This window comes from Melitaea cinxia, chromosome 4 (assembly GCF_905220565.1).
Source record: "Melitaea cinxia chromosome 4, ilMelCinx1.1, whole genome shotgun sequence".
In the NCBI taxonomy this organism is placed as follows: Eukaryota; Metazoa; Arthropoda; class Insecta; order Lepidoptera; family Nymphalidae; genus Melitaea; species Melitaea cinxia.
The window spans coordinates 8,923,953-8,950,489 of record NC_059397.1 but is presented as its reverse complement, the minus strand read 5'-3'; the positions used below and the strand labels follow the sequence as shown (position 1 = coordinate 8,950,489).

General features: G+C 32.9%; 1 protein-coding gene across 2 annotated transcripts; it reads right to left on the bottom strand.

Annotated features, from left to right (window-relative positions):
- Positions 1-327: 327 nt before the first annotated feature.
- Positions 328-23,331, bottom strand: LOC123670132 (extensin-2-like). Of its 2 annotated transcripts, XM_045603636.1 has the most exons (8): positions 23,115-23,331; positions 18,147-18,345; positions 15,392-15,523; positions 6,892-7,151; positions 3,218-5,435; positions 2,923-3,129; positions 2,178-2,302; positions 328-1,330 (listed from the first exon to the last, which is right to left on the bottom strand). In XM_045603636.1, the coding sequence occupies exons 2-8, from the start codon at positions 18,250-18,252 to the stop codon at positions 530-532; spliced, it is 3,849 nt and encodes a 1,282-aa protein (XP_045459592.1). In that variant the 5' UTR covers positions 18,253-18,345; positions 23,115-23,331; the 3' UTR covers positions 328-529. The 2 variants fall into 2 exon arrangements, with proteins under 2 accessions (XP_045459592.1, XP_045459593.1); XM_045603637.1 differs by lacking the exons at positions 18,147-18,345; positions 23,115-23,331 and adding an exon at positions 16,717-17,006.
- Positions 23,332-26,537: the final 3,206 nt, after the last annotated feature.

Genomic DNA, 26,537 nt, shown 5'->3' with positions numbered 1-26,537 from the left:
AAAATACAGTCGAATTGAGAACCTCCTCCTTTTTTGGAAGTCGGTTAAAAACGATGATTAACGAAGTTCAAAAATGGTCCTAACACCGCTTAACTTTTTAAGAACGTTTTCCAACTAGATAACATAATAATTCAAAAAATGTCATACTAGGAATATCTTTCTTTTGTAATGTTGTTCATAAGGGGTTAAAATAAAAACCCAAAAGCAAAAATAGAGAGTTTAATGTATAAATAAAAATATACATTAGTATAATTAATATTGTTAATTTAGAGATTCAAATAAAACAATGCACAGAACTAAATAATGTAGCATAATAAATAACTAATATTTAGTCAACATGCGATATTATTATTTTTTTTTTATAAGAATGTTTATCTTAACAGCGAATTGTAATATAGATATTGTTCTCTTTAATAAGCTCGTTTGATATCGCATACAACTATGATTCATTTATTAACAACGAAGCGATTCAAGCGATGCAAGCTTATTCCAATTTATGATCTTTATTTGTTACGAAATTCGAAGCATTTTATTTAACACCAACATCACGTGATGTTACTGCTGTTTTCGTGTGAGTAATTGCTGTCGCAGCATTAACAGTTTTAGCAGCTGTTCCAACTTTCCTGACTGTAGTGGTTGTTGTTTTAGTTGACGTTCCGCCATTTGGTAACTGTTGGACGTCCACTCCCACACGGACTTCTTCTGTTGCTTTCTGGCTTTTCTCGTGTGCTTTTGAATTATTGAATACTTTATCAACATTTTGGACATAACCGTCTTTTTCTATCACTTCGCTACTCCGTTCTTCATTGCAGGAAGCACCTCTTTCTCCTCTGCCAGAGACTCGGATAGCTCCGTTTTCAACGGGAATCAGTTCGTTATTCTCGTATCGTTCGATAAATCCATTACCATCGGACTTTTCGATAGTATACGATCCACGCCTCGCTGGTTTTTCAGGAATCCATACAATTTCTTGAGTTAGTGTTTCTTGTACTGGTTCAGGTGTAACCGTCGTACTTCGTATTTCATCCTGCGTTCTGACATGAGTGACGTTTGTACGAGAACTGGTTATATTTATATTTGATTTCGAGTCTGCAGACTCGTTGACAGATCGTCTCTCTGTATCGTTATAATTTTTACTACTTTCGGTTACATCAATTTCATTGTTTCGGATAATTTCTGGAGGAACACCAACTTTATTGTGTGTAGTCGTTGTCACTTTTGTAACTGTTTGTTTCTCAACGGAGCGAAGAGGTTCAATAGGTTTCAACTGCCCTAGCAGTGGTGAATGTTTAATTCCAAATGTTATTTGTGGTGTTCGATTAATCTGCACCTATAATGAAATTAAAACATGCTTAAATTATATTTATATATAAATGAAAAAAAATACCTAAATAACACATCATATACCCAGCGTAACGAATTTGCTATTTTAGAACTAATATGAGTAATTATAGACCATTACTATACAGGAGGCGATTTCCGGAGCGATAGTTTTTAGCTGTTGCATTACTTGAAACTCTGCTTTGTGGTTACGGCAATAAGGAATATAGTCACTCCCTCTCTTCCCGTGGGTGTCATAAGAGGCGACTAAGGGATAGCACAGTTCCACTACCATCTTAAAACGCCGACCGGCTTTGAAATACATGGGTCGAAGACGAGAAGCAGTGTCTTCGGTGCGACAAAGCCAGCCCTGCGGTCACCAACCCACCTGCCCAACGTGGTGACTATGGGCAACACACATGAGTTCACGCCAATTTTGGCGCGAACTTATGAAGGCCTATGTCCAGTAGTGGACTACGATAGGCTGAAGTGATTACTTGAAACAAATATTAAAAAAAAAATTGTATCTTATTATTGAAAGAAAAAGACAGAAATATCAGCTTAATTTTTCTTTGTCTTTCAAGTATTAAATAATGCAAACTGAAATTTTACATAAGATGAGATAAGAGAGAGAGAGAATTATTGACTGAGCTTATTAGAAACAATTACATTAACCTTGATACTGAATTTGTCACAAACAATTCATCGAAAAATGGCACACAACATATGAACCACATTCAATTATATGCGAGCTTAAAATTTTGTTTCAGAAATTTTTGCCCTTTCTTGAAAATGTGTGTATACATATAATACTATCTATTAGTAGTGATTTTTTACGTTTCAATAACTTTCTATACCTTTTCAGGTGAATAAGTGCCTGGAGCGGGAACCTTTACTCTATCGTCTACCGGCAACTTGTGACGACCTGATATCGTGTACACGGGAGCATCCAGAACTGATGGTATACGATAACTATTCGGAGCTGAAATTTTAATGAAATAGACGTTAGTTTTAAATCAAAATATAAAAAAAAAAAAAAATGTAAGCAACGACTATTATAGTCCATATTTAAAATGTACTCTAAATTTCTCTTAGTGAGTAATAGATTGTTATGATATTGACTATACAATTGAAATTTAACACTATCTATGCAAATAAATAAAATTGTAGTGTCTGTTTGTAGTATCAAAGAAAACCGCTTTTTACTAAATATATATGGATGGCACATGTCCCAAAATAACGTTTTTTACAATTTTTGTTTCTGTCTGTCTCTCTGTCTGTCTGTTTGTTCCGGCTAATCTCTGAAACAGCTGGACCGATTCCGACGGGACTTTCACTGGTGGATAGCTGGTATAGTAAGGAGTAACTTAAGCTACTTTTATTTTAGAAATTTATTTATTTTATAACTCTGCGAACTGAACAATAACTTTTTTGTTAAATTCCACGCGGACGAAGTCGCGAGCACAGCTAGTATAAGAAAATAATTTTAAACATTTTCTATTTCATTCATGTTCTATTGAAGTATATTAATTTTTATATATATGTATCATCATATCTTAGCGACTTAACAACTAACTAAACGACTATTAATAGATTTAATACCTGGTGTATCGGCATATTTGTCTGTATGTATTTTGACACCAAATGTGTATTGAGGTGAGTAGGTTAAAACAAACTTATATCCTTTTTCTGGGTTGTAAGTACCCGGAGCTGGGACTTTTAAACGTTCGTCGATCGGCTCCTTATGTCTTCCCGAAATTGTGTACAGTGGGGTTTTGTTAAGGTTCGGAATTGTATAACTATTTGGAGCTGCAAAATTAAAAAAAAATATATGATATTAAAAAACCAGATACGAACGTTAAAATTCGAATTAACGAAACATTATAATTTAATTTACCTGGACTATCCACATGTTTTACGACATCAGACTTGATCCTAAAACTATATTGAGGTGCACTTGGAAGCAATACTTTATCGGCTTTATCTGGATTGTAATTGTTCGGGGCTGGTACGTTATCAGGTTTGAAGGGGTTGGTCTTTATTCTAAATGAATATCGAGGAGCGTTATCTAACAATATCTTATCAGCTTTTTCAGGGTTGTACACATTAGGGGCGGGTGTGTCATTTACTTTCGCATCTTTCCCTTTCGGCGATAAAGTATAAGCAGGAGTTTTTTCTAAAATTACTTTATCCGCTTTTTCTGGGTTGTATGCGTTAGGCGCCGGTGTGACTGGTATTTTACCATTTTCAATTTTAGGACGGAATGTATACGCGGGTGAAATTTCGTGAAGCATTCTGTCCGATGGGTTGTAAGCGTTAGGGGCAGGATTATTTGAGGGTTTCTCTGAAGGTCCTTTTACACCAAAACTATATTTTGGCACTCCATCAAATACATATTTACCGGGTTCATAAGCATTAGGCGCAGGAGTGTCCGATATTTTTCCGGCGTTACCTTTACCTGTTATAGTAAACTTTGGAGTGTTATCAAATAAACGAGGATCATAAGTATTTGGAGCAGGAATATCCTGTACCTTCGGTTCAGGACCTTTTCCGCTAATTGTAAATTTAGGACTACTATGAGGTAAAAGGGGATCATAGTCGGTTGGTCCAGGAGTATCTACTGGTTTTGGGGAATGTCCTTTACCAGCCATGCTATATTTGGGAGATCCGTCAGGTAAGTTAGGATCATAAGCATTTGGTGCAGGAACATCTGGAATTTTTTCATCGTGTCCTTTACCCGATAAAGTATATTTTGGTGCATTACTAGGTAAGTGAGGGTCATAATTTGAAGGGCCAGGAGTATCTGGAATTTTTCCTTCTTTTCCTTTTCCGCTCAATGAGAATTTCAAAGTGTTGTCTGGTAAATGAGGATCATAAGCATTAGGGGCAGGAACGTCAGAAGGTTTGGCTTCGCTGGGTTTACCGGATAAAGTATATTTAGGAGCACTATCTAATAAGCGTGGGTCGTAGGCATTGGGTGCAGGGGTATCAATAGATTTTATATCTGGATTTTTCCCGTATAAACTAAATTTCGGAGTTCCGTCTTGCAATTTGGGATCATAAGCGTTCGGCGCTGGTGTATCAGAAGGTTTTTCTGCAACTACTTTAGGTCTAAATGTATAAGATGGTGAAGACTCATGAAGAATTTTATCAGATTTATCGAGAGAGTAAGCATTTGGTGCAGGTGAATCCTCAAATTTCTGTGGTGCTCCTTTTCCTGCTATTGTAAACTTTGGAGCACTATCTAACATATGAATAGACTTCTCTGGTGAATATACATTTGGTGCTGGCACGTAATCGGTTTTGAGAACCTGATTTTTTATTCTAAATGAATATGACGGTGACGATTCGTGTAACAATTTGTCTGCTTTATCTGGGCAATAAACATTTGGACCGGGAGTATCCACAACCTTTTCTGAAGGTCCTTTTCCACTAATCGTAAACTTAGGTGCGCTATCCAATAAATGAATCGATTTCTCAGGATGGTAAACATTTGGAGCTGGAGATACACTACGCAAAATATGCTCTTCTTTTATTCTAAATGAATAAGCTGGTGTACTTTCATGTAAAATTTTATCAGCTTTTTCTGGGTTATAGCTATTAGGAGCTGGTGTTTCTTCCTTCTTAGCTTGTGGACCTTTACCTGAAATAGTGAACTTCGGTCCAACATTTAACATATGTAATGACTTCTCTGGAGAATATATATTTGGTGCTGGTGTCTCCTCAAATTTTACATGTACGTCTTTTGATTTAAGTGTAAATGCAGGTGAACTCTCGTGTAATAGTTTATCAGCTTTTTGGGGATTATAGGAGTTAGGAGCTGGCGTCACTTCGTGTTTCTCGGCAGTACCTTTTCCAGCGAGTGTATATTTTGGTCCGTTTTTAAGAGCATGAAGAGATTTTTCAGGAGAATATACATTGGGTGCTGGTGCGTTGTGTACTTTTATAATTTCTGACTTAGTTCTAAACGAATATGCAGGTGATTTTTCTCTCAGCAGTCTATCTGCCTTTAGCGGATTATATGCATTTGGAGCAGGAACTTGCTCAATTTTTTCTATTTTACTTTTTGTAGATAAACTATATTTTGGAGATTTTACGCGCAAGATAGCATCAGCCTGGAAAACAGAATAATTCGGTCAATAAAATCACATAATTAAAAATATCTTCTTAACTTCTGTTATACGAGTATATTATAAGCAATTGTAATTTAAAGCATTAAAACTTCAACTATATGTAGTAAAGTACCAGCTACTCAAAATTTACCATCAACACGAAGAAACGCTAAAAATAAAAAATTACAAAGTATTGAAAAAAAAATACTAATACTGTTACCACTTTTTATCTATTATAATGAACAAATGATAATGAGGGTGACACTTAAAAGTATGAAAGTATTCAATTTAAATTATTTATTATATAAGCAGTGGCAGGCGTAGTACAAGCATAGCTTAGCTAGTAATTTGGTCCAATTACGTTTAATTCCAAATAAGTTACGTTATAAATGTATAACTATGGGTTTCCTACAACTATGAAGCCAATATTATTATTATAGATTTTATAACGCTTAACTATAAGCAAACTAGTGTTAAATAAAAAGCTGGCGAGAATAATTGTTAAAGAATTAGATACAGACAGGCGTTTTAGATAGCAGTAATTTCTTCTGGCGCTGGATAAGGAACTGACTGGCCGATGAATGGTGAATGACGTATTCCAAAGGTATGTGCAGGCGCCCAAGGTAGATTCACGCATACCTATATATACGATAATATGCAGTTACATACCCTCCCTTGATGTTAGTTTTGTTAAAAATTTGATTAGCTACGATAGCAAAAATGTGTGGCTATCATTTCATATGATTTACTCTCGAGTAAAAAAATGAATAGGTATGCAAATATAATGTAAAGTCAAAATTTGTTTTAATTTTACTACGTTTTAATAAAGCGTCTTATCTGTATCATATTTACTCGTACTCTGATGATAGATTTTTGTTATAAGGATTTAAATATTAATCTAAAATAAAAATAAATGGTATAAATGTTAAATATTTTTTTTTAGTTAATATCTTAATAGTATTCTTTTTCATATATAGTCATTTTAAAGTTGTATGAATTTAAAACAAATGTATGTTATTTTAATTTACTTACTCGTAATAAAAACAAGTAAATTATTTGTTAAAAGAAAATATGAAAAAACATGGTTATATTACAAACACAGGCACGACCTAAAACATATAGGCTACGTATATCTTACTGTTATTATTTTCAGTATTTTTATTTAATGACACTTAAGGTGACAAATTTATTAATTATTAAATATAAAATAATATAAACATAATAAAAGTTTCACTCTCTACGGCCGCCAGAAGGATTTATCCTCTGTCAGGGGTCCGGAAACACATACAATACACAAGCACAAACGCCCAGACCACGACAAACATTTATATGGCCAATACAAATATCTGTCGTCAGCGGGGATTGAACCCGCGACCACCAGTGTATAAGTCAGTGCTGTGACCGCTGCGACAAATTAATAAATATAAAATAATAAGAATAATTGTAAAATAAACCTTACTTTTTCAGGGCAATAAACTCCTGGACCGGGGACGGATGATGACGGATGTTTTAGTTCTCTTCTCGGAGCCATGGTGTAGGCTGGTGGTCGCTTTGTGATCACAGATGCTGCTTTATCTGTGGTATAGGTGCCGGGACCAGGCATGGGTATCTTCGATTCTGTCGCTTTCCCTCGACCAGTGATACTAAAAGCTGGTGCTGCTCGTTTGCTACCCTCTCGTGCCTCACCAAGAACCGGTGGCATTGAATAAACATTCGGCGCTGAAAATATTTTAATAGCTTAAAACCTCTTTTTTTTCAAAAGGGAAAATATATGAAGGACTACAAGGTATTTTCATGCTATGATAGCATCAGCAGTAATATCAATAAAAATATACCTATTACATTTAACAATAATGGCTGACAATACAAGAAACAAGATACATCTTATGAAAAAAAAAACAAGATTAACTTTAGATTATACTACAGTTGAACGAATTATGTAATAGCATACAACTGTGATGTAAGGTATGTATATATGTAGGTTGACAAATGGCGTAATAAATAAAAAAAATCTAAGCAACGGTGATGACATTCAATGAAATGGAACAAAACATAATCTTTAACTAAAATCTAAAAAATAAAACCAACCCTAAATAGCAAAAGATAACGATCGTCAAAATTAATTCTAAAACATATATGACAATAAACAACTGAAGCTTATATAACAAAACAAAATAAAGCTAAAGCACGAAATCAAAAGTGCTTGAATTGGTTTATTCCACCTGGTGTCTGACTTCCTGGTTGAGGTAAGCTCACACGAAGGCCTATAGAGAAAGCTGGGGCATGATCTAACACCGCTCGAGCTGCTTTACTCGCTTCATAGTCACAAGGAGCCGGAGTGGGAGTAACGCGAGGTGGCGGCCACCGTCCGTGTAATGACGCCGCTGGACCAACAGCACGGCCTGTCGCGACCTCAATTTTGTTACTATGGCTATGTCCGTTACAACATATTTTATGGGCTTTTAGGACCATGTTTTGATTTAGATGAATACTATAAAGCTAAAGAATTTTCTTTTTAAAGACGGTTATTTCAGATTGTGTTACTTAAACCTTATTTTATTTTTTGCATTAGAACACAAGTTTATTGAGCAAGATAATATTAAGACTTTGAAAGACTCTACCATTCCTTAACACTACTTATATTTTGTTGTGGGTAGCGTTCGCCATAATGCTTTATACAGACATAGAAGCCCAAAATGTTAAAACAAATCATACACGAACACTTAGAGTTCACTTAAATTTACTTTTACACTGTTTTGATAATACGTTTTAAAATCTATACCTTTTAAAGTATGAGTAAATATATACGTTATAAAATCAGTACATTTTTGTGCAATATAACAGAACATTATAAATTATATCCATAATTATAACCAAAAATAATAAAAGGATCTATATCCTTTCTTTTAAAATCGGAGAAAATCTCAACACAAGTATTATGGTTTATACCATAAAAGTTTTTATGGTTTAATCCACACATTTACATAATTTTATTTAAAATGAGATTTGTTATTCATAGTAAAATAATTTCCTAAAAAGACCTACGTCAAAACAAAAATAAATACTACCATGCTCTTCCAACCCAACTTTTTTTTTTATTCTTTCAACAAACTAAATGTGAATTAAATAAGCATTTTTAAAGATTACTCAAAAACTACTCGTCAGATCTCGCTTAAATTTATTGAAACCACATGATAAGTACCAGCTTTCAAATATAAAAGCGGTACCCAGTAAAAAATTATGATACCTCACAACACACATTAAAAAGCTTACTAAAAGTACCTACTTCCAAAACTTTACGTTATAGTTCATTCAATCTGTATAGGGTAAGTATATAGTGCTTAAAACTCTACTGCTCATTTCATTAATCCTTAAATTTATTACGCTAATACTTGTACCGATCATAACAAGAAATAAAGTCAATAAAAACCTATTTTGTTTCTTTGAGAATTTTAATAATAAGCTGGAAAATAATAAGTGGTACCTCAATTCGTCGTTACAATTTTGCTAGTTAAAAAGAAAGTAAAACGTAAGTAACTTAGTAATATTAAGATATATACGTTATACGATAACGTTTATAAAAAATATAATTTCGACAATATACAAAGCAATATATATATTTAAATATATATATATATATATATATATATATACTAGACTAGATACATATCTAAGTTACTTTTTTTTAGCTACGTGATAAGTTTTTCAAGATAACGCCTACATAAACTTGAACTAATAAATTACTTCTATTATATGACACACGTATTGTAAATTACAACATCTGTTTCTGTTTCCTAAATTCGCTCAGTTAAACACTTACAAACAATACAATTACAAACAAAACAATTTAGTAACTATATAAAAACCTCCTACCTTAACACTTCAGTATAATTTGATTCAAAACACAAAAAATAATATGCACCATATTTTATATACAAAAAAAAAGTTAAACAAGAAAGAAAATCCCGTAGCAACAGTGATGCTAGACGGTGTGAATATAAAACTGAGCAGCAAGCGAACGAACCAGATCAAACGAACACATTCATGGTCCCCTGGCACCCACGATCGTTGAGTCACTGCCTCGATTACCTTCGTTTATACGGACTTATTTGGCGACATCAAACAAATGCATTCAGAGAATATTGCAAACAATCAATGCCAAGACCACATTTTAAATGTATATATATGTACATCTATATATACATTTAAGTTAAAGGTCGTTTTATTATTAGGTCAACAATTGTATGGCATTTAGTTGAATTTTAGTTATAATTAAGAATTCATTTTTTTTCGTAATAAGTTGTTTTTCTTGAGATTATACATAACTAGCAGTCGCCGGCGGCTTACCTCGCGCAGAAATTTATAATATTTACATAGAGGGCCTAAAATAGAGTATAATCATCATATTACAACAATTTTATGAACTCTTTGTATCACATTTCGTCGTGGTCTAACGCCTACCAGACTGCTCGCAAAGCTCACTTTCCATCACGCTTAAAGAAACAACCGTATAAAAAACAGTCTTTCCTTAGGTTTCTCAAGCAATTTTTAGGTTATTTCAGTAATACGAACTAATATCCTATTTAAACGCTGGGATACTTATGTTATATCTAATCAAATTCCTAGTAAATAATAGTTAAAAAAACATACTTTTATTAATAAACCAAACTAAAAATAAATAATAATCTTATCAAATTAGTGTTTTGTCATTGGTCCCAGATAAGTTACTACTAAGTTTAAATTAAATCTGAATGTTTAAGTGGGTCAAAATGAAGTCCAAAGGAGTCGGTTACAAACATACAAACAAACATACAGGTGAAGACATAAAAAGCGTGAAAAAATAAAATTTCATGCTTCAAAAATTTCTACTTCTGATTACATTAAGACTAAAAACATTATGTATTACATTTGATTATTTATTTATTTTTAACCAATACCTAACCGGGTCTGACAATACCCGTCTAGAAAAAAGGTCAGGCTCAACCAGATCATGTATCTGGACCGGATCAGAATAGAATGAGGCATGTCCAGACAAGGACAGCCTGATGTAAAATATAATCAAGTATGGTAAGGCATACTGGATCAGGACCCGGTCCGGTCCAAATCAGGATAGCCTGATATCAAATATAATCAATTATGGTAAGGCATACTGGATCAGGACCCGGTCCGGTCCAGGTCAGGATAGCCTGAAAGAAATTACGCGAACTGAGCCTGAATCGCGCTATTAATGTTTTTAAGTGCACTTAGTATGTATATACACAGTTATCAGGACGGTCTAGCAGGGAATCCATTTCTACACAGTGGAGCAGTCGTAAGTAATAGGAAATAGTTAATTATAAGTTAATTATTAGAAGTTAATAAATAAAATTTGATTAATAATAATAATTAATAACATAAAAATAATTAATATTTAAATTAAAAACATAAATAAATAATACATTGGAAAAAATAAACGTAAATAAATAACATTTTTTTTATACAACTAGGTCGACAAACAAGCGCAACACCTGATGGTAAGCCATTACCGTAGTTTATAGACGCCTGCAACACCTGAAGCATCGCAAGCGCGTTGCCGACCCAATCCCCAATCCCCCCAGGAGCTCTGGTCACCTTACTCACCAACAGGAACACAATATTGCTTGAAAACAGTATTATTTAGCTATGATCTTCTGTAAGGTCGAGGTACTACCCCAGTCGGGCGGCTCCATATTTTGAGCAGGAAATTCCTGCTGTGCCCTACCTCAGTTAGTTTAATAATTATGTTAAGTAACATATTTATAATATCAATTGGCTTTTTTTTGTTAAACAATTTTTTCAAGAATATACAGTCGTGTTTTTTAAAAGGACCGGACCGAACCGGCTGATCAGGATGAGATCAGATTTCCTGATCAGGTCCTGACCAATCTGGTCAGGTCCTTCTAAGGAAGACGAAAAAATTTCTACTCGGTTAAATTATATTATATATGCGGAAATGAAACATCAGTGATTTTAATGTGAGTGATTTCCCTGAATTTGAAAAATGCTGATCAAATGTCTACATAAAAAGTTTAAAGATTCTAACTCTAGAAATAACGGATTTCCATACAACTTTCAGCCTCTATCACCATTCTCCCATTTAAGGTTAGAATTTTCACAAGAACTGAAACTTTCCACTCATTTTAATTAGTGGTAGTAGGTTCTACTGGTTAGTAGATAGTATTAACAGTCTCTCTGCCAAATTTAAAATATTGTAGCACATAAAGTGAAGGACTTTCATAAAAACTTGCACGAGCCCTAAGATCACCTTAATCCTGTTCTGTCGCAAAATTCGTTCGTAAAGGACGTCTACTAAATATAAACTAACTCTGTGTACAATTTCAAGTTTGTAGTACAAAAAATTAGGAACTTTATGAAATATTTCGAGAGTTCTTAGATCTTCTTAATATGACCCTGTTGTAAAATTATTATTTTTTTGTCATAAATAAATAAATATCTTATAATGTACACACACGGTCGTCTGTTCCTATGGTAAGCAACTTAATGCTTGTGGTACAGGTAACAGCCGACTGTTATGACTAATTTTTTTTATCAATATACATAGAAATAATACAATACATATATAAATATATCAATACAAATATTACACCCAGACTCAGGCGGGAATCGAACCCGCAACCTGCGGCACAGAAAGCAGGTCCACTATAAACTGCGCCAACGGGCTAGTCGAGTCCTCAGTAGACGTTTATAAATTATCATCCAAATTTCAAGGTTGTAGAAAAAAAATATGGGACTTTCATACAAACTTGTAAGAGCCCTTAGACCTCTTTAATCAGGACCTATCGAAAAAACCATTCTTAACGAACGTCTTCTAACTACGAGTATAAACTACCTCTCTGCCAAAAAATTTCATCTTTATGTGTCTAGCGGTTTTTAAGATTTCGTAATAAGTCAATAGCCTAACGATTTATATATGTATTATATATGGAAGGAATGTAAAATGTTGTTGTTGTACACGGGCTATTTTCCGCAACTCGACGTCTTGATGCGCCTTTTTTGCGTGAAAAATGTAAAATATACAGTAAATAATTAAATATTATAGAAACTCTTTGTCTGAAACCGGTAGAAAATTACAATCTCGGGTAGGTCTTTAGTGAATAAAAATCGTCAATTTGGTGAAATTATTACTAGGTATTATTTCATATTATTTACAATTTACAAGTTCGTTCGTGTTAAGGTCACTGAATCATAATACCGCAGCAATTATTGTTATAACTAGAATTTGACTAGTTCCAAACACCCCCAGAAAAGAAACAAAACGTAAGCGATGCAGACGACATCGTTTATGTAAATTATACTGCAGTCATGAAGTCTTGACCTACTTTAAGTTACATATTGGAATTAAACTGTCGTCAACAATTTAGGTACAATTCACAATATTTTCCGTTCATGAATTATTCCTTCTTTATTCAAATAACAAACTGTAAACGATGTATGTATATGAAATATGACTAATGAAAAAATAACTATTTAATACTAGTTGCCCGGACCGACTTCGTTCTGTCAAAACTTAATCGTTTTTTTTTTTGTATAATTTTTTTTTTTATTAAAACCTTCCGTGGGCCTTAAGGAACATACAAAAAATAAAGCCGAATTGGTCAAGCCGTTCTCGAGTTATGTTGCTAAACATTCATTTTTATTTATATAAGATAGAAGATGTAAAGAGTTTTGCGTTGATACATGTTTTAAACTTTAACACATCAAAAGTTCGGCCGTCATGTTTTAATATTATAAAAGTTTTAAATATATATAGGAACTGTTTTTTTTTTTCTATAATGTTAAGCTTCCTTTAAATAATTGGTTCTAGGTAATATTTTTTATTTTTCATTTTTAGAAATTTTGAACGAACAGTTATTACGTATTTTGTAGCCGGTATGATGCTATTCTTGTGGGTGTTTGGAAGAACAACTACTTAATATATAACGATCATAAAGTACATTTAATTTGATTACTTAATAAGCTAACAGAAGTCAATATAAGTTGTATTCTAGCAATTTGTATCTTCGTGGGTGGAACTATTAGAGCAAATGAAGATTGATTGCCAATACAAACGACCAATTGTAGTCAAGTAATTGACTCCCATTATGATAGAGTATCTTCGATTGTTAATAGATTTATTTAATTTTAAGCAAATGTATCATACAAGTAACCTAAAACAAGGACTAAGATTTTTAACATTTATATCTTATCAATATCTCGACCGCTCATACTATATATTTGTAGTCTTTCGACTGAATTGGAAGGCTCCTTATCTATATTTGCAGGGCGCGGGCGTAGGTTATACTCGCACTCTTTACAATACTATGTAGGTAGTACTTAAAATGATTATAACAAAATTGTAATACGATCCGATCCAATCTATCGTGTGGCATAGGGAGTAACTTAGAGCAGTGCCTAGGACTTGCGACCCAGGTGTAGGTTTAAGGAGATCTCCTTTGAGATGCGCATCAACGCTCACCTTCATTGCTCGAGTTATCCGCCATAATATGTAACAATTAATTCGTATGCACAAATTAATTATCGAATGAGTCTAGGTTAAGCTACTAGCAGGATACAACAAATGTATCGTGCCAAGCCAGAGCCAAGACTGCCTTAGCCGAGGTGACACCGTTCGTTTTATACATGTCAGAACAATTCGAGTAATATAATAAATGAGGGTAGGTGACTATCGAACGATGTGCTAGGTGGCGCGATCGTTGCATCTGTTGTTTAATAATTCCTTTCTAATTGCGTAAGACAGCGCTAATGCCGACATATTTATGTGATACATAAAATAAACTGCTACTGTTTTTTTACACGAAATGTAAATCATACAATAATCTTTTCCTCTAAACCACTGGTTTCCAAACTTTCAAATTTTGCTGCTTCCAGTGGACGCCCTGCAGCTACATTTTTGCCATATTCGAAAAACACGACAAAAAATGTGAAGATTAAATCTAACTATGGGAATTTGCGTTGCGTCTGAGTTTGCTAAACAAGTTTCGACACAGTATCGAGACTTGTAAAGCGAAAAACAGAAATGAAAAAGAATGAAATATTTCAGCTGACCTTTTTTTAGGTCAGTAATTGCATAATTTAATAAATTAATCGAGTCAGAAAAAAATATGTTTCGGCTGAAGGTTGTGGGTATGCCCACCGTGCCCAACGAGATAAATTTTCTTGTACTACTGCTAGCCAACGTAAATCCCTGTCGAGTCTCCCGTGGACACCTGGGGGGGGGGGGGGGTCCAACTGGGCCACTTTAGTAATCAATGCTCTAAACATAAATGACAAATATGTACCAAAGGTAAATTCATATTATTGACTTATATTAGTATTGCCTGTATTAACATACGGAGCCGAGACGTGGACACTGACGAAGGGACTGGTCCACAAATTTAAAGTCGCTCAACGTACAATGGAACGGGCTATGCTTGGGGACTATTCGCGAGAGAACGAAAGTAACCAACACAGCCCACAGAATTAGCAAGTTGAAGTGGCAGTGGGCTGATCATCTGTGTCGCAGGACCGATGGCTGTTGGAGTAGACGGGTCCTGGAGTGGAGACCGCGTCTTGGCAAACGCAGTGTGGGACGTTCTCCGGCCCGTTGGACCGACGATCTACGTAAGATTGCCGGTGTAGGCTGGATGAGGATTGCGGAAAACCGGGATGTCTGGAGCGAACTTGGGGAGACCTATGTCCAGAAGTGGACTGCCATAGGCTGAAGTGAAGCCTTAGTATTATGTGTAATTAATATTGTTATGTAATAAATGCGCTTCCTAAAAGTTAACTTTTAACAACACGTCCATATGAATTATATACAATACCGTACTTCATCATTTTGTTTTCGTTTTTGTATATAGCCCTTCGCCTCTCTAATATTATTTACAGTTTAAGATGTGTTTTAATAAAGTATGGTATAGTAGTAGCAACTAGCAACCAACCTTTCGCTGTCATGCCTTCCGTGTTATAAGAAGCAGGACCAGGACCGGCTTTTTCCTTGCCAGAAGATTCTAATTTTTGGCCGAATGTAAAGGCTGGGGCGCGGGCCTTGCGAGATTCCGGCGGAGGTTTACCTACGAAAAATAATACCTTTTGAATATTTAGATAGAGACAAATATCAAATTAATGGAAACATCGTCGTCATTTTTATTAAAAACATGTTTTGTTTAATACCAAATTGAAATTTGTATTTAAAATTTGTTACTTTTATGAATATAAATCCCACTGGAACGGGCGATTTTTATATGATACTACCTGACTCGGAAAACGTTGTTTTGCCGCTAAACGCTATTTAATAATTGTGTTTGCTCGCAAACGAAAAAAAAAACGACTTCAATTACATCGACGAGTAATATAACGTAGATCGACGAAAAAATAGTCAAGTAAATGCGCGTTATCAAAGATTACTCAAAAAGTAGTTATCAGATCTCAATAAAATTTATATGTGACTACATGACAAACATCAGCTTTCGATTAAATTAAAAATTATTAAAATCGGTACACCCAGTAAAAAGTTATTGCGGATTTTCAAGAAGTTCCCTCGATTTCTCTAGGATCCCATCATCAGATCCTGGTTTCCTTATCATGGTACTAAACTAGAGATATCTTCTTTCCAACAAAAAAAGAATTATCAAAATCGATACACCCAGTAAAAAGTTATTGCGGATTTTCAAAAGTTTCCCTTGATTTCTCTAGGATCCCATCATCAGATTCTGGTTTCCTTATCATGGTACTAAACTTGGGATATCTCCTTTCCAACAAAAAAAGAATTATCAAAATCGGTATATCCAGTAGAAAGTTATGCGGTATAAGACAACGTAGGTCGACGAAAAAAGCGTCAAGTAAAAACGCATTATTAGATATAACTCGAAAAGTAGTTGTTAGATCTCAAATTAATTTAAATGGGACCAATTGGCACACACCACCTTTCGATTAAAAGAAAATTTGTCGAAATCGCTCCACCCAGTCAAAAGTTCTGATGTAACATACATAAAAAAAATACAGTCGAATTGAGAACCTCCTCCTTTTTGGAAGTCGGTTAACAAAAATGCATAACGATAATATCGATTCAAGGATATCGTAAAAAATATTAGAAGAAAAACGTTTTTCGTCAAAAAAGGAAGTTATTTTTTAAGATATATATTTATTGTAATCAACTAAATTATTTAATTTAAACGATTTGTTGTAAGCTAAATACGAATATTTAACGAAGAGACGAACTATTTTCTATTTTGATAATTTTATATTTATTAAAAACAAGACTCACCTTAATCACGGTCAAGTTCGCCCACTATCGTTAGGTATTGATATTAACTAAATAAACATTAATTTATACCTATATTAATGAGTCAATTAACCCGTATAAATAAAAAACCGTCATGAACTATCATCTATTTTTAAAGAATCACTTTACCACTTAAGCGATGACCTAAACAATTCGAACATCAGAAACACGAAACATTGATTTTAATGTTAAATAAAAACTCGTTCTTGTGTGGTATGTATAGCGTTATTGGTGAGCATTAACTGAATGATGTCACGTTGTGTATGAACACGAGCAAGGCCGATGTTTGCGGAGCACGCGATAATCTCGCACAAGCTCCGGGTGATGTCAGCACACTCTCAGAACAATATTGCAGTAGCCATACTGGCGAAACTGATGGGCACATACTGTGCACAAAAGAAATCAGCAACCATGACGAGTTTTGTATGTACAACCAAATAAACTAAATATCAAATAACTACGAAATTACTTTGTAACGGTAAAAGTCCTAAATTACTTGTCATAATTATTCACTATTTGTGTCATAAATATGTAAATAATATTTATTTTATAAAACAGAAGTCGTGTTGTATTGTAAACTGAAGCATATACCTATCTGGGTTATTACGTAATTGTTTACATTAGAACCCGAATGTATTTATGCCGAAATAACCTGTTTACCACGAATGAATTAAACAATGAAGCGAAATTTAGATAAAAATATAATTGTAATGTTTCTGTAAATACGTTTTATTTTAAAAGAAAATAGGTGTATAAGTAGGTTTAAAACAAGGCAACGCGACATACAACTTGTCTAGTATAGTAAATTTTATGACAGCATCAAAGCCTTCCTTAAGTCATCGTTCGTAAATTACACGCTTATTTTGTTAAAAATATAATAAAATATATGGTTGCTAATTTTTTTTTTACCTTAGTATTTATTATTCTTTATTACCATTTAAATTACGTGTATCGAATCAGTCTTTTGAATATATGTAGTTATAGTATCGGACTAACCCCCTCCCTTTATTTATATTATCGACCCGCCCTGGCTTCGCAGAGGTGGACATATCAAGCTAATCTTGTCATTGGCGTTAGACTCGAGCTTGGATTTAATTTTTCGCAATTACTAGTGTATATTTTGCAATATTTACTTAGGTATACCTTCGTTTAAATTATCATATAAATGTTTAAGCTATCTAACGCATATAACTTGAAAAAATTAATACTGTTCATCCATCAATTAGGCAGCGCTTTCGAAGAAAGCTTTATGGCAGCTTGAATAACAGAAAACTTTAAAAAAAGTTTCTTATCCCATTTTGTTTATTGGCGAAAACCCGAGAATTTAACCTCAGATAACCGATGTTTAATATTAATCCAAAAGATACTCTATAATATTTAGGTATAATAATTGATGTTATTTGTGCACTAACCGATTAAAGAAGGCAATGACACAACCGCTGGCCCGGGGCTGGCAGCTTCTGCAGCGATGGGACCACGTCTTTTAGTCGGCGTCCAAGGATTCTGGCGGACGCCCATCGATGTATCACAAGAAGAGGATATTTTTATCACCGAAGACTCAGTACGTGTTAATCCGACTCCGGTTCTTCGACGAATGTTATGTTTTAATACCTGAAATATAATTTATATTGGCTAAAGCAGAATTGATAAGGTATTGTGAAAAATAAATGAGAGTGTCGCTATTTATGTTTTACCGATCGAGCGGTACTCGTTGTGGATTTCATAGATTTTGATGCGTGCATATTTGCGAACCAAGATTTCTACAGCGAACTAATGATCTATTCACACGATATAAAAAATATATATCACTTAAATATATTTGTAAATTTAATAGAAAACCGTTAAAGTAAAAATGACAAATGACAATGGTATTTGACATTATACCTATATACATTGTTATTTGTCAAAATTAAATTAAAAACTATATTTAAAACATAAACGATACACACTAACTATTTATAAAATATGCACGATACAAAATGGAAAACAGTATCTTGGTTGTTGAGAGCATCAATTTTATAAGTATATTAAAACTAATTTAAAAAGTAGGTATTTAGAATTGAAAAAGTATATATTAATGTCTTCTTTTCCTGTAATCCTTATAAAGCCTTTCACTAGCTCTATTTAGCAATAAGCACTGATGAAATAACCAACGATAAAAGTTCTCTACCATAAATGGCATCATAGAATGTAGAGATGACCAAATATAGACACAGTTCTTTGCAATATCTAAGTCGTATCGCATGTTCGCATGCGACCTCGGTCTTAGTTAAATAACGCAACAACATCTTAAATTATAACGATTCTTGACAAATCTAACAGACTATTTTTGCAACAGGATTTTTATTATGTATTACTAAAGGTGGAAATATAATCCCAAATATTAATATTTGTATTTTCATTATTATATTCTGACTCATCATGCTATAAAAAATATGTTTCTATTATTAAAAGCCGGAAGACTACGGTCTACAATTCAGCTCTGTAAAGGTCAATATATTTTGTCGATACTAAATGGTCAAAAACGTGTAATTATTTCTATACTCGAAAAATATGTTCCTAACTCTGAATGACTAGTATGAGAAAGTTTAAAATTGGAGGAAATTGAAGGAAATGGTTACAATTATCGTGTTAATTATTTATAATATATTTTGGGTTGTGTAGGTTTATCAAATAAATAAATTTTATTAATTTGTAAGCATGGTGGACTAGAATCAGAATGATCGGTTTAATATCATAGAAAAAATTTACTCAGAACAAATAATAATCAATTTCTATCCTTTTATGACAAGTGGCAAACCGGTTATAGCTACCCACACGTTGTATGATCGCCTTCGTATGTCGCCCACAGTCTATATGACGGAAACGATTTACAGTACCTACCTATCTACTCATAAATATGAGATGTTTTTGAAAAAATTAGTACAAATGAAAATTTAAAAAAATAAACAAAGGAACAAGGAAAAGGTAGTTACGCAACTTAATGTGCTGTATGTAATTTCATTAGTCCGTAAAATACTCGTATACAAATGTGACTACTTACCTGTAACTTTATACCAATTATTAAAAGATTTGATTTAGATCTAGTACATATATGTTAATAATTAATACCCTTACTTATCATTTCACCCAATTCATCCCTATCCCTACTTTAATATTATAAATGTGAATGTAAATTTGTTTGTTACGCTTTCACACAAAAACTACTTAACCGATAATCATGAAATTTTGTACTCATATTTTTGGAGATATTAAAAGTAAAATAGGATACTTTTTATTTAAAAAAAATCATGCGAGCGAAGCCGCGGGTAAAAGCTAGTTTCCAATAAATAAAGGTGAAAAATACAAATTTTCTGTTCTATATTTTATGCTATGTATTTTTGTTTTAAATGAGACGTTACGTTGGAAGTAATTAAAATTTATTTTTTAAGATTAAATCTTAACAGACTTTTTTTGTTGACAAAAGAATATTCGTCAATATTATACAAAAAGAAAAGCTAATTCAGTACCAGTTCGTGCGAGTCACTGTCATCATGAAAAATGAATAAAATCGTATTTGGGCCATTCGTTTATTCATTTCAGAACATTTGCGCTTAGGTACACAGCCAAGTTATTTTTATAGCGACGTTATAAATGTATTAAAATTTACAAGTAAAAGTCCTAATATAATATATGTTAAAACTTAAAATTTATAACGATTAAAATATCAAATAATAATTTATTGTCTTCATCTTGTATATTTAGCAATGCTAACGAAAAAGCGTTAAAGTATAATTTTTTCATTTCGGGTCGACTTAATTAATTTTACGTATTTAAATTTCCGACATTTAAGCTAATGACTGTTACAAAATTAGGAGCTATCGTGATGTGAAACTTTTTATTAACCTGACTACAGTTAATATCTTGCGTGTTTACAAATAAATTTTGATTATTTACTATAATATAATAAGCTTTCTTTTTTTCGATTTTACGATACAATATAAATAAATATTTACAACATTCACACACGGTCGTCTGTTCCTAAAGTAAGCATTCTTGCTTCATACTTGTGTTATAGTTAACAGCCGACTTGTATAGTTACATATTTTTTTTCGATAAACATACATATAAATAATATAGGTACATATAAATAAATACATATATTACATCCAGAATTGGGGTAGGAATGGAACCCACAACCCCCGGAGCAGAAATCAGGGTCACTATAAACTACGCCAACGGGGTAGTCAAAAATTTAAAAGTGTTAGTAATATAAAAATGCAAAAAATCAATTTTTTGTTTGTAGTTTTACAATTTATTGTTTTTATTTTACTGAATGAAGATAACACAGTGAATAGAGATGATGTGTGGATCCACTGAACTCAACTTCACTTAACACTACAAATAAATTTGACTGTCAAAAAGATTATGTGTATAGCAGCACACACAAAACATTTTAAAGGTTTACTAATAACCTACTCTGCAAAAAATGCTAGTGGTGTCGTCTACTCCTCGTCCTTCCAAAGTCAATTTCGTTAAATCGAGCCATGTCTATAAATGAACAGTTTGTGATATGTATCAGTACTAGATTGTTATGGGTAGTTAGCAATGTGGGTAGCAATTAAATAAATGCCTTTGACACACTGTCGACTAACAGCACTTAACATCGTCATGCTTGTTATTTTAAATATTTTTGGGTTATTATAATCTTTCGATTTAAAGTTATTTCACTCAGAATTCATTTTAAGTTCAAAAAGTTATAAGTGGTAATAAGCGCCGCCGCTAAGAATTTATAGTATGTTATTCATCAAACAAAAATTCACAAACAAATATAGATCGAGCCAAATATAAGAATAAATAAAGATAGAGCCGCACATAAATATTTAAACTTAAGATACGAAGTTAAAAAACTGTCATCAAGGTCAAGAAGTTGCTGACCCTTACCATTTTTGAATAGTTTTTTTTTTTATCTTTAATACGATCGTCTCCCACATGTGAAAATTCCGGCACTGTAATTATTAACCCCTAATTAGCCCATATTCTCTACAATAAATTCGACTCTGTCTATTTTTACTGTCGAATTAAAGACATCGTATTTTTGAGATCATAAGTTTCTTCTATGACGTAAACCAGACAGATGAAGACAAAAAAATTAACTACATGACTTTTGCTAGATGTTGAAACAGTCCTTGATTTAAGGTTGCAATATTAAAAGATCTGTTTCTAAAGTAAAACAAATATTTTATTGACTATTACAATACTTCCTTTACTTCGTACAAGGAAGTAAAAAAGTTTACACACTACGTCTCACTTTATACTACGATAATGTCACATTTACATATTTGTTTGTATAAATTCGTATTGATATAATATTACGTTAGTCTATTAAATATTAAAAGTTGCAGCATAAGGCTGATAAAACGCAGCATACGACATAATCTAATCCGTAAAAGCTGTTTCTTTTGTAGTCATACACATATATACATATATTGCATGCAAATTATGTTAATAAGAAGATAAATAGATGCCTGTGCTAATTTACAAATGTATGCAAATATTGTTCAACACCGTGGCCTCAGTAGCGTTGTTAATAAAGAAGATCATTGCAGCATAAATCATCATTATTCATTCAAGTAGTTTGCTAAAGTATGCTAACGTATCGTGATTGCAGTGCAATTTCTTATAGTCATAAAACGTTGTCATTGCCTATCTCTATTATGATCCATGAAGAATTTATTTTGAAACCACAAGAACTCTCCATAGAGTCTTAGTTTACCGTGATCTAAGGTTACTGTTATAGGAATATGCACATGTATGTACATACTATATTGCATACATACGTAGAGAAACGTAGGATTAAGAAATGATATCATTTTTATTTTTATTTCGTTTAATACACGAAGTTGTTTGGGAATATTGCCTTCATACACAAACAGTCAAAATAATTATAATTGTTTAGCACAAATTTTTAAACACAATTAGATAATTACAATTAACATAACACTTCTATTGTATTCCTTTTTATGTTAGTGTACTAAAACAAAACAACACAAACCCAATCAGTAACAGTATTACGCATATTTCAATAATAAAACGAGTAAGTAACAATCAAAATCAATATTTAAAAAAAAAATCATTATTAGTTTTTGATTAAAATAAATAATCTTCGTGATTTTATCACGTATACGTTAATGTTTACAGTTTCGAAAATATATAAGCATTAATTTTCCTAAAGTTAAAAACAAAAGTTTTAAAATTAATTTCAATCAATTTTCAATAGATTGAGTGTGACACCTAATAATTAAAACAAAAAATATCAAGTGGTATGTTCTTAATTATAATAATTATGCTTGATGTGTTTATATTGTAATAATTAATTATTTCAATCAATGAATACTTACCCTATTCAATGAGTCGTAGTCAATGAAATATTAATCTAAGTTTTTGTACACTTAATACTAGTATCAAAAACAAAAGTTAACAAATTTTAATTGAGATTATTATTTGAAATTTTCGATCAGCGTTCGCTGTCGTCGAAATACGTATCGCGCTCGGTTCGTCGCGGTGCACTGCGGTCGAATGCTTGGTACTTCAGCGCTTTGCTCTTCAAGCTGAATAGTATAAAACCAAAGTAATGTGGGCGCTTCCCGCCAAAACCGGTCACCTTGGTTACGCCACGCGTCATAATACCGTCATCACATATTTTCATTACTCTGCCTACCAGCCACCATTTTTCTACGCACTTTCTATACTTGGTACAAAAACTTTTTGGTCTCCTAAAAAGGTTTAAACGGTTTCTTTATCTTTTGAGAACTTTGCGCATTGAGAAATTATGTTAACTTAAAAAGTTGAGACACTTTTATAGGTAATATTAAATATGAGAAAACCAGTAAAGCCTTGATTACGCTATTTGCAAACTGGTGATATGGCCGAGGTCTCCGCCCCCATCCATTGCTTATTCCAATTATAGGAAGACAATAATCCTCTTGAGCCTTTTATGAATCACATCACCTCATAAGGCGTGCCAATGTTGTTTTGTAGATAAAAAAAAAAACTTTAATCTCATAAAGGCTTAACAAAAATGAAATATAATTTTTGAATTCCAATGTTTACGCGAATTTCACTCATTATAATGAAACAACTTTTTCAGATTTTATCGCGGTTTATTACGTTTGAGTCCTCTCGTGACCGTGGTTGCTATGAAGTATCCGAAACGTCGAGAATATAAAATAATAAAAAACCTATTTAATTAACCGCGAGAAAAACCGTAAAAATATATATATTGAAGTAAAACTTCTTTACACTCGCTTGATTTTGGAAGTAAGCTCGTGAACGCGTGACGAAAACGCTACGCAAAGTGTGATCGGGCGAGGCGAATGGAGCAAGAGAGAAAGGTGCGGACAGACATATTTTTTCTCTTTCTCTCATAGGCATATATCTAAGACACAGCCTATTGCTAAAGAAGTTTTATTTCAGTCATGTGCAACTCTATTAGTTTAGTACAGCCTTTAAAGGATTTTTTAATATCATATCCCTACTTTTATTTGTGTTTTTTTTTATCCATGCCGTGTGGTGTCGGCCCAGTAGAATAGCACCACCCGCTTTTTTCCTGTGGGGGTCGTAAAAGCGATCGAGGGATAAACCTGGCTCAAAATCATCAGGATCCTAGAGAAGGAAAACTTCATTTGAAACCCGGAATGGGGTCTCCGTTAAACATTCGTGGCATAGCTCTAAAATACGAAAAACTCCTGCAGCCGAACTGGCTCCACACGTATCGAATCGTCGTTCCTCTGGGCCTAGCCAGTGAGGTCGAGAGTGTGGCGCAGAGCTCAGGTAAATCTGCGTTTTCCTAAAGAGTGGCCTAGGCGACACAGTGTCTGTCTGACATTGTCTAAGTCGTCTGCAATAGACGGATTAAGGCCAATGATGATAATATTTTTGTCCACATACTTAAAATAATATAATAATATAAATATTCCTCATAATGTACTGTCAATATTGTAACAGACAGAGACCAAAAAAAACATGTTTCACACGGTTTGTGTCGATCATCTACATAAGTAGGTAATATCCCTACGTAAGGGTATAAGTAGGTAGAGTATAAGTAGGTATATATCCATTAATGCAGACTTTTATTTTTAACTGTTGAGAAATATCGCGATTAAAACTTTATATGTCGAGAGAAATTTGCCTATTCAGAGTTTAAACAGCGAAACGGATTGAGCTATTAAGCTCCGTTTTCTCTAACAAAAGAGGCATTTGCTTTAGGATATTTAAAGGCCTCCTTTTTAAAACGATCATATTAGTCTAAGATACGAACTAGACATGATCTTTATCTAAGATACGAACTAGACATGATCTTTACCCATCTGCTTGATGGATGAAAATTAAATAATTATCTTGTTAATATATTAAAAATAAATCACGAAAAAATTATCTGGAAAAGTCTTAGCCAGGCTATATTATACTCGCCGTCATTCAAACCAGACTTTTAGCAGTCAACCCTATGACATCGGATTCACAATAAAACGGCGCTCATTTTGATGTAAGATTTATTAATTACTCATGTGAGTGAAAGTAACTAGAATAATATATATTAATATACCTGTTTACACCTGCCAACCCAGTAGAGTTATACCAGAGAAAGAGAGTTTTAAATGAAAAAAGTTTTTTTCAATTTTTAATTAAATATAGCCTAGCCAGGATCGCGATTATTTTCCTATATTAAAATAATTAAAAAATAATTTTCATCCACTAACCAGATGGGTCTTGGGTCTCTAGTTCGGATATCCTACTATTTAAATCGAATCACTTTACTGAAATAATAGTTTGCTAGCAAACAAAAAAAATCAACTTCAAATACAACTGTAGGTAGTCGGCAAAATCAAATATACGCATTATCAGGGATAATTCATAAACTACTCCTAAGATCTCGGTCTTTAATGGGACCACCATGACAAGCTACAGTTTTCACCCAGTAAAATCTTATACTATTAAACGAGCAATTCTTGTATATATATATATAAATATAAAAAAGTAAACGTTTCCTTTCTGGGTCATGGTATTCACATGTATAATGAAATACCACAAACGATTTTGGAATTGTCTCAAAATAAATTTAAAGTTTTTATTAAAAAAAATTAATAGATAAAACTTATTACTCGGTGCAGGATTACATAGTTGATAAAGATGTGTGGACTTAGTGACGCTGTATTTCATGCAACATGTTTCTAATTTTGTACTATAACACAGTTTATATATTATTTTCAAAAGAGTAACTGCGGAGTTTCTTGCCGATTCTTCTCTGCAGAATCTACATTCCGAATCGGTGGTATCTTCACTTTTACAAAAATAATAATTTGTTTTTAAAGTTTTAATTTGTAAAATGACGATACGAAAGTACTCTTGGAGCCTATTTGAATAAATCTATTTTTGATTTTAATTTTGATATATGTATATATAATCTGAAACTCAGAAACGGCTCAAACAATTTTCATAAAATTTAATATATAGGGGGTTTTGGAGGAGATAAATCCATCTAGCTAGGATTCATTTTTAGAAAATGTCGTTTTATCCCTGTTTTTAGGGAGTAAAAAAATATCGGAGTGTAAATTTCGCAACTGTTAATAAAGTTGTAATAGCTCGGTGGAAAATCGGCCGGCGGGATCAACGGAGAAGATCATGGCTCAAATCCCCATGTCCATGATCAAGTATTTTTTTCCTTTTTTTCTAATTGTACTCATTATTTTTTAATTAAATAGGCAGTTCTTATTTTTTATTACTGACGGTAAAATCGAAAAAAAAAATATTCATATTTTATCATT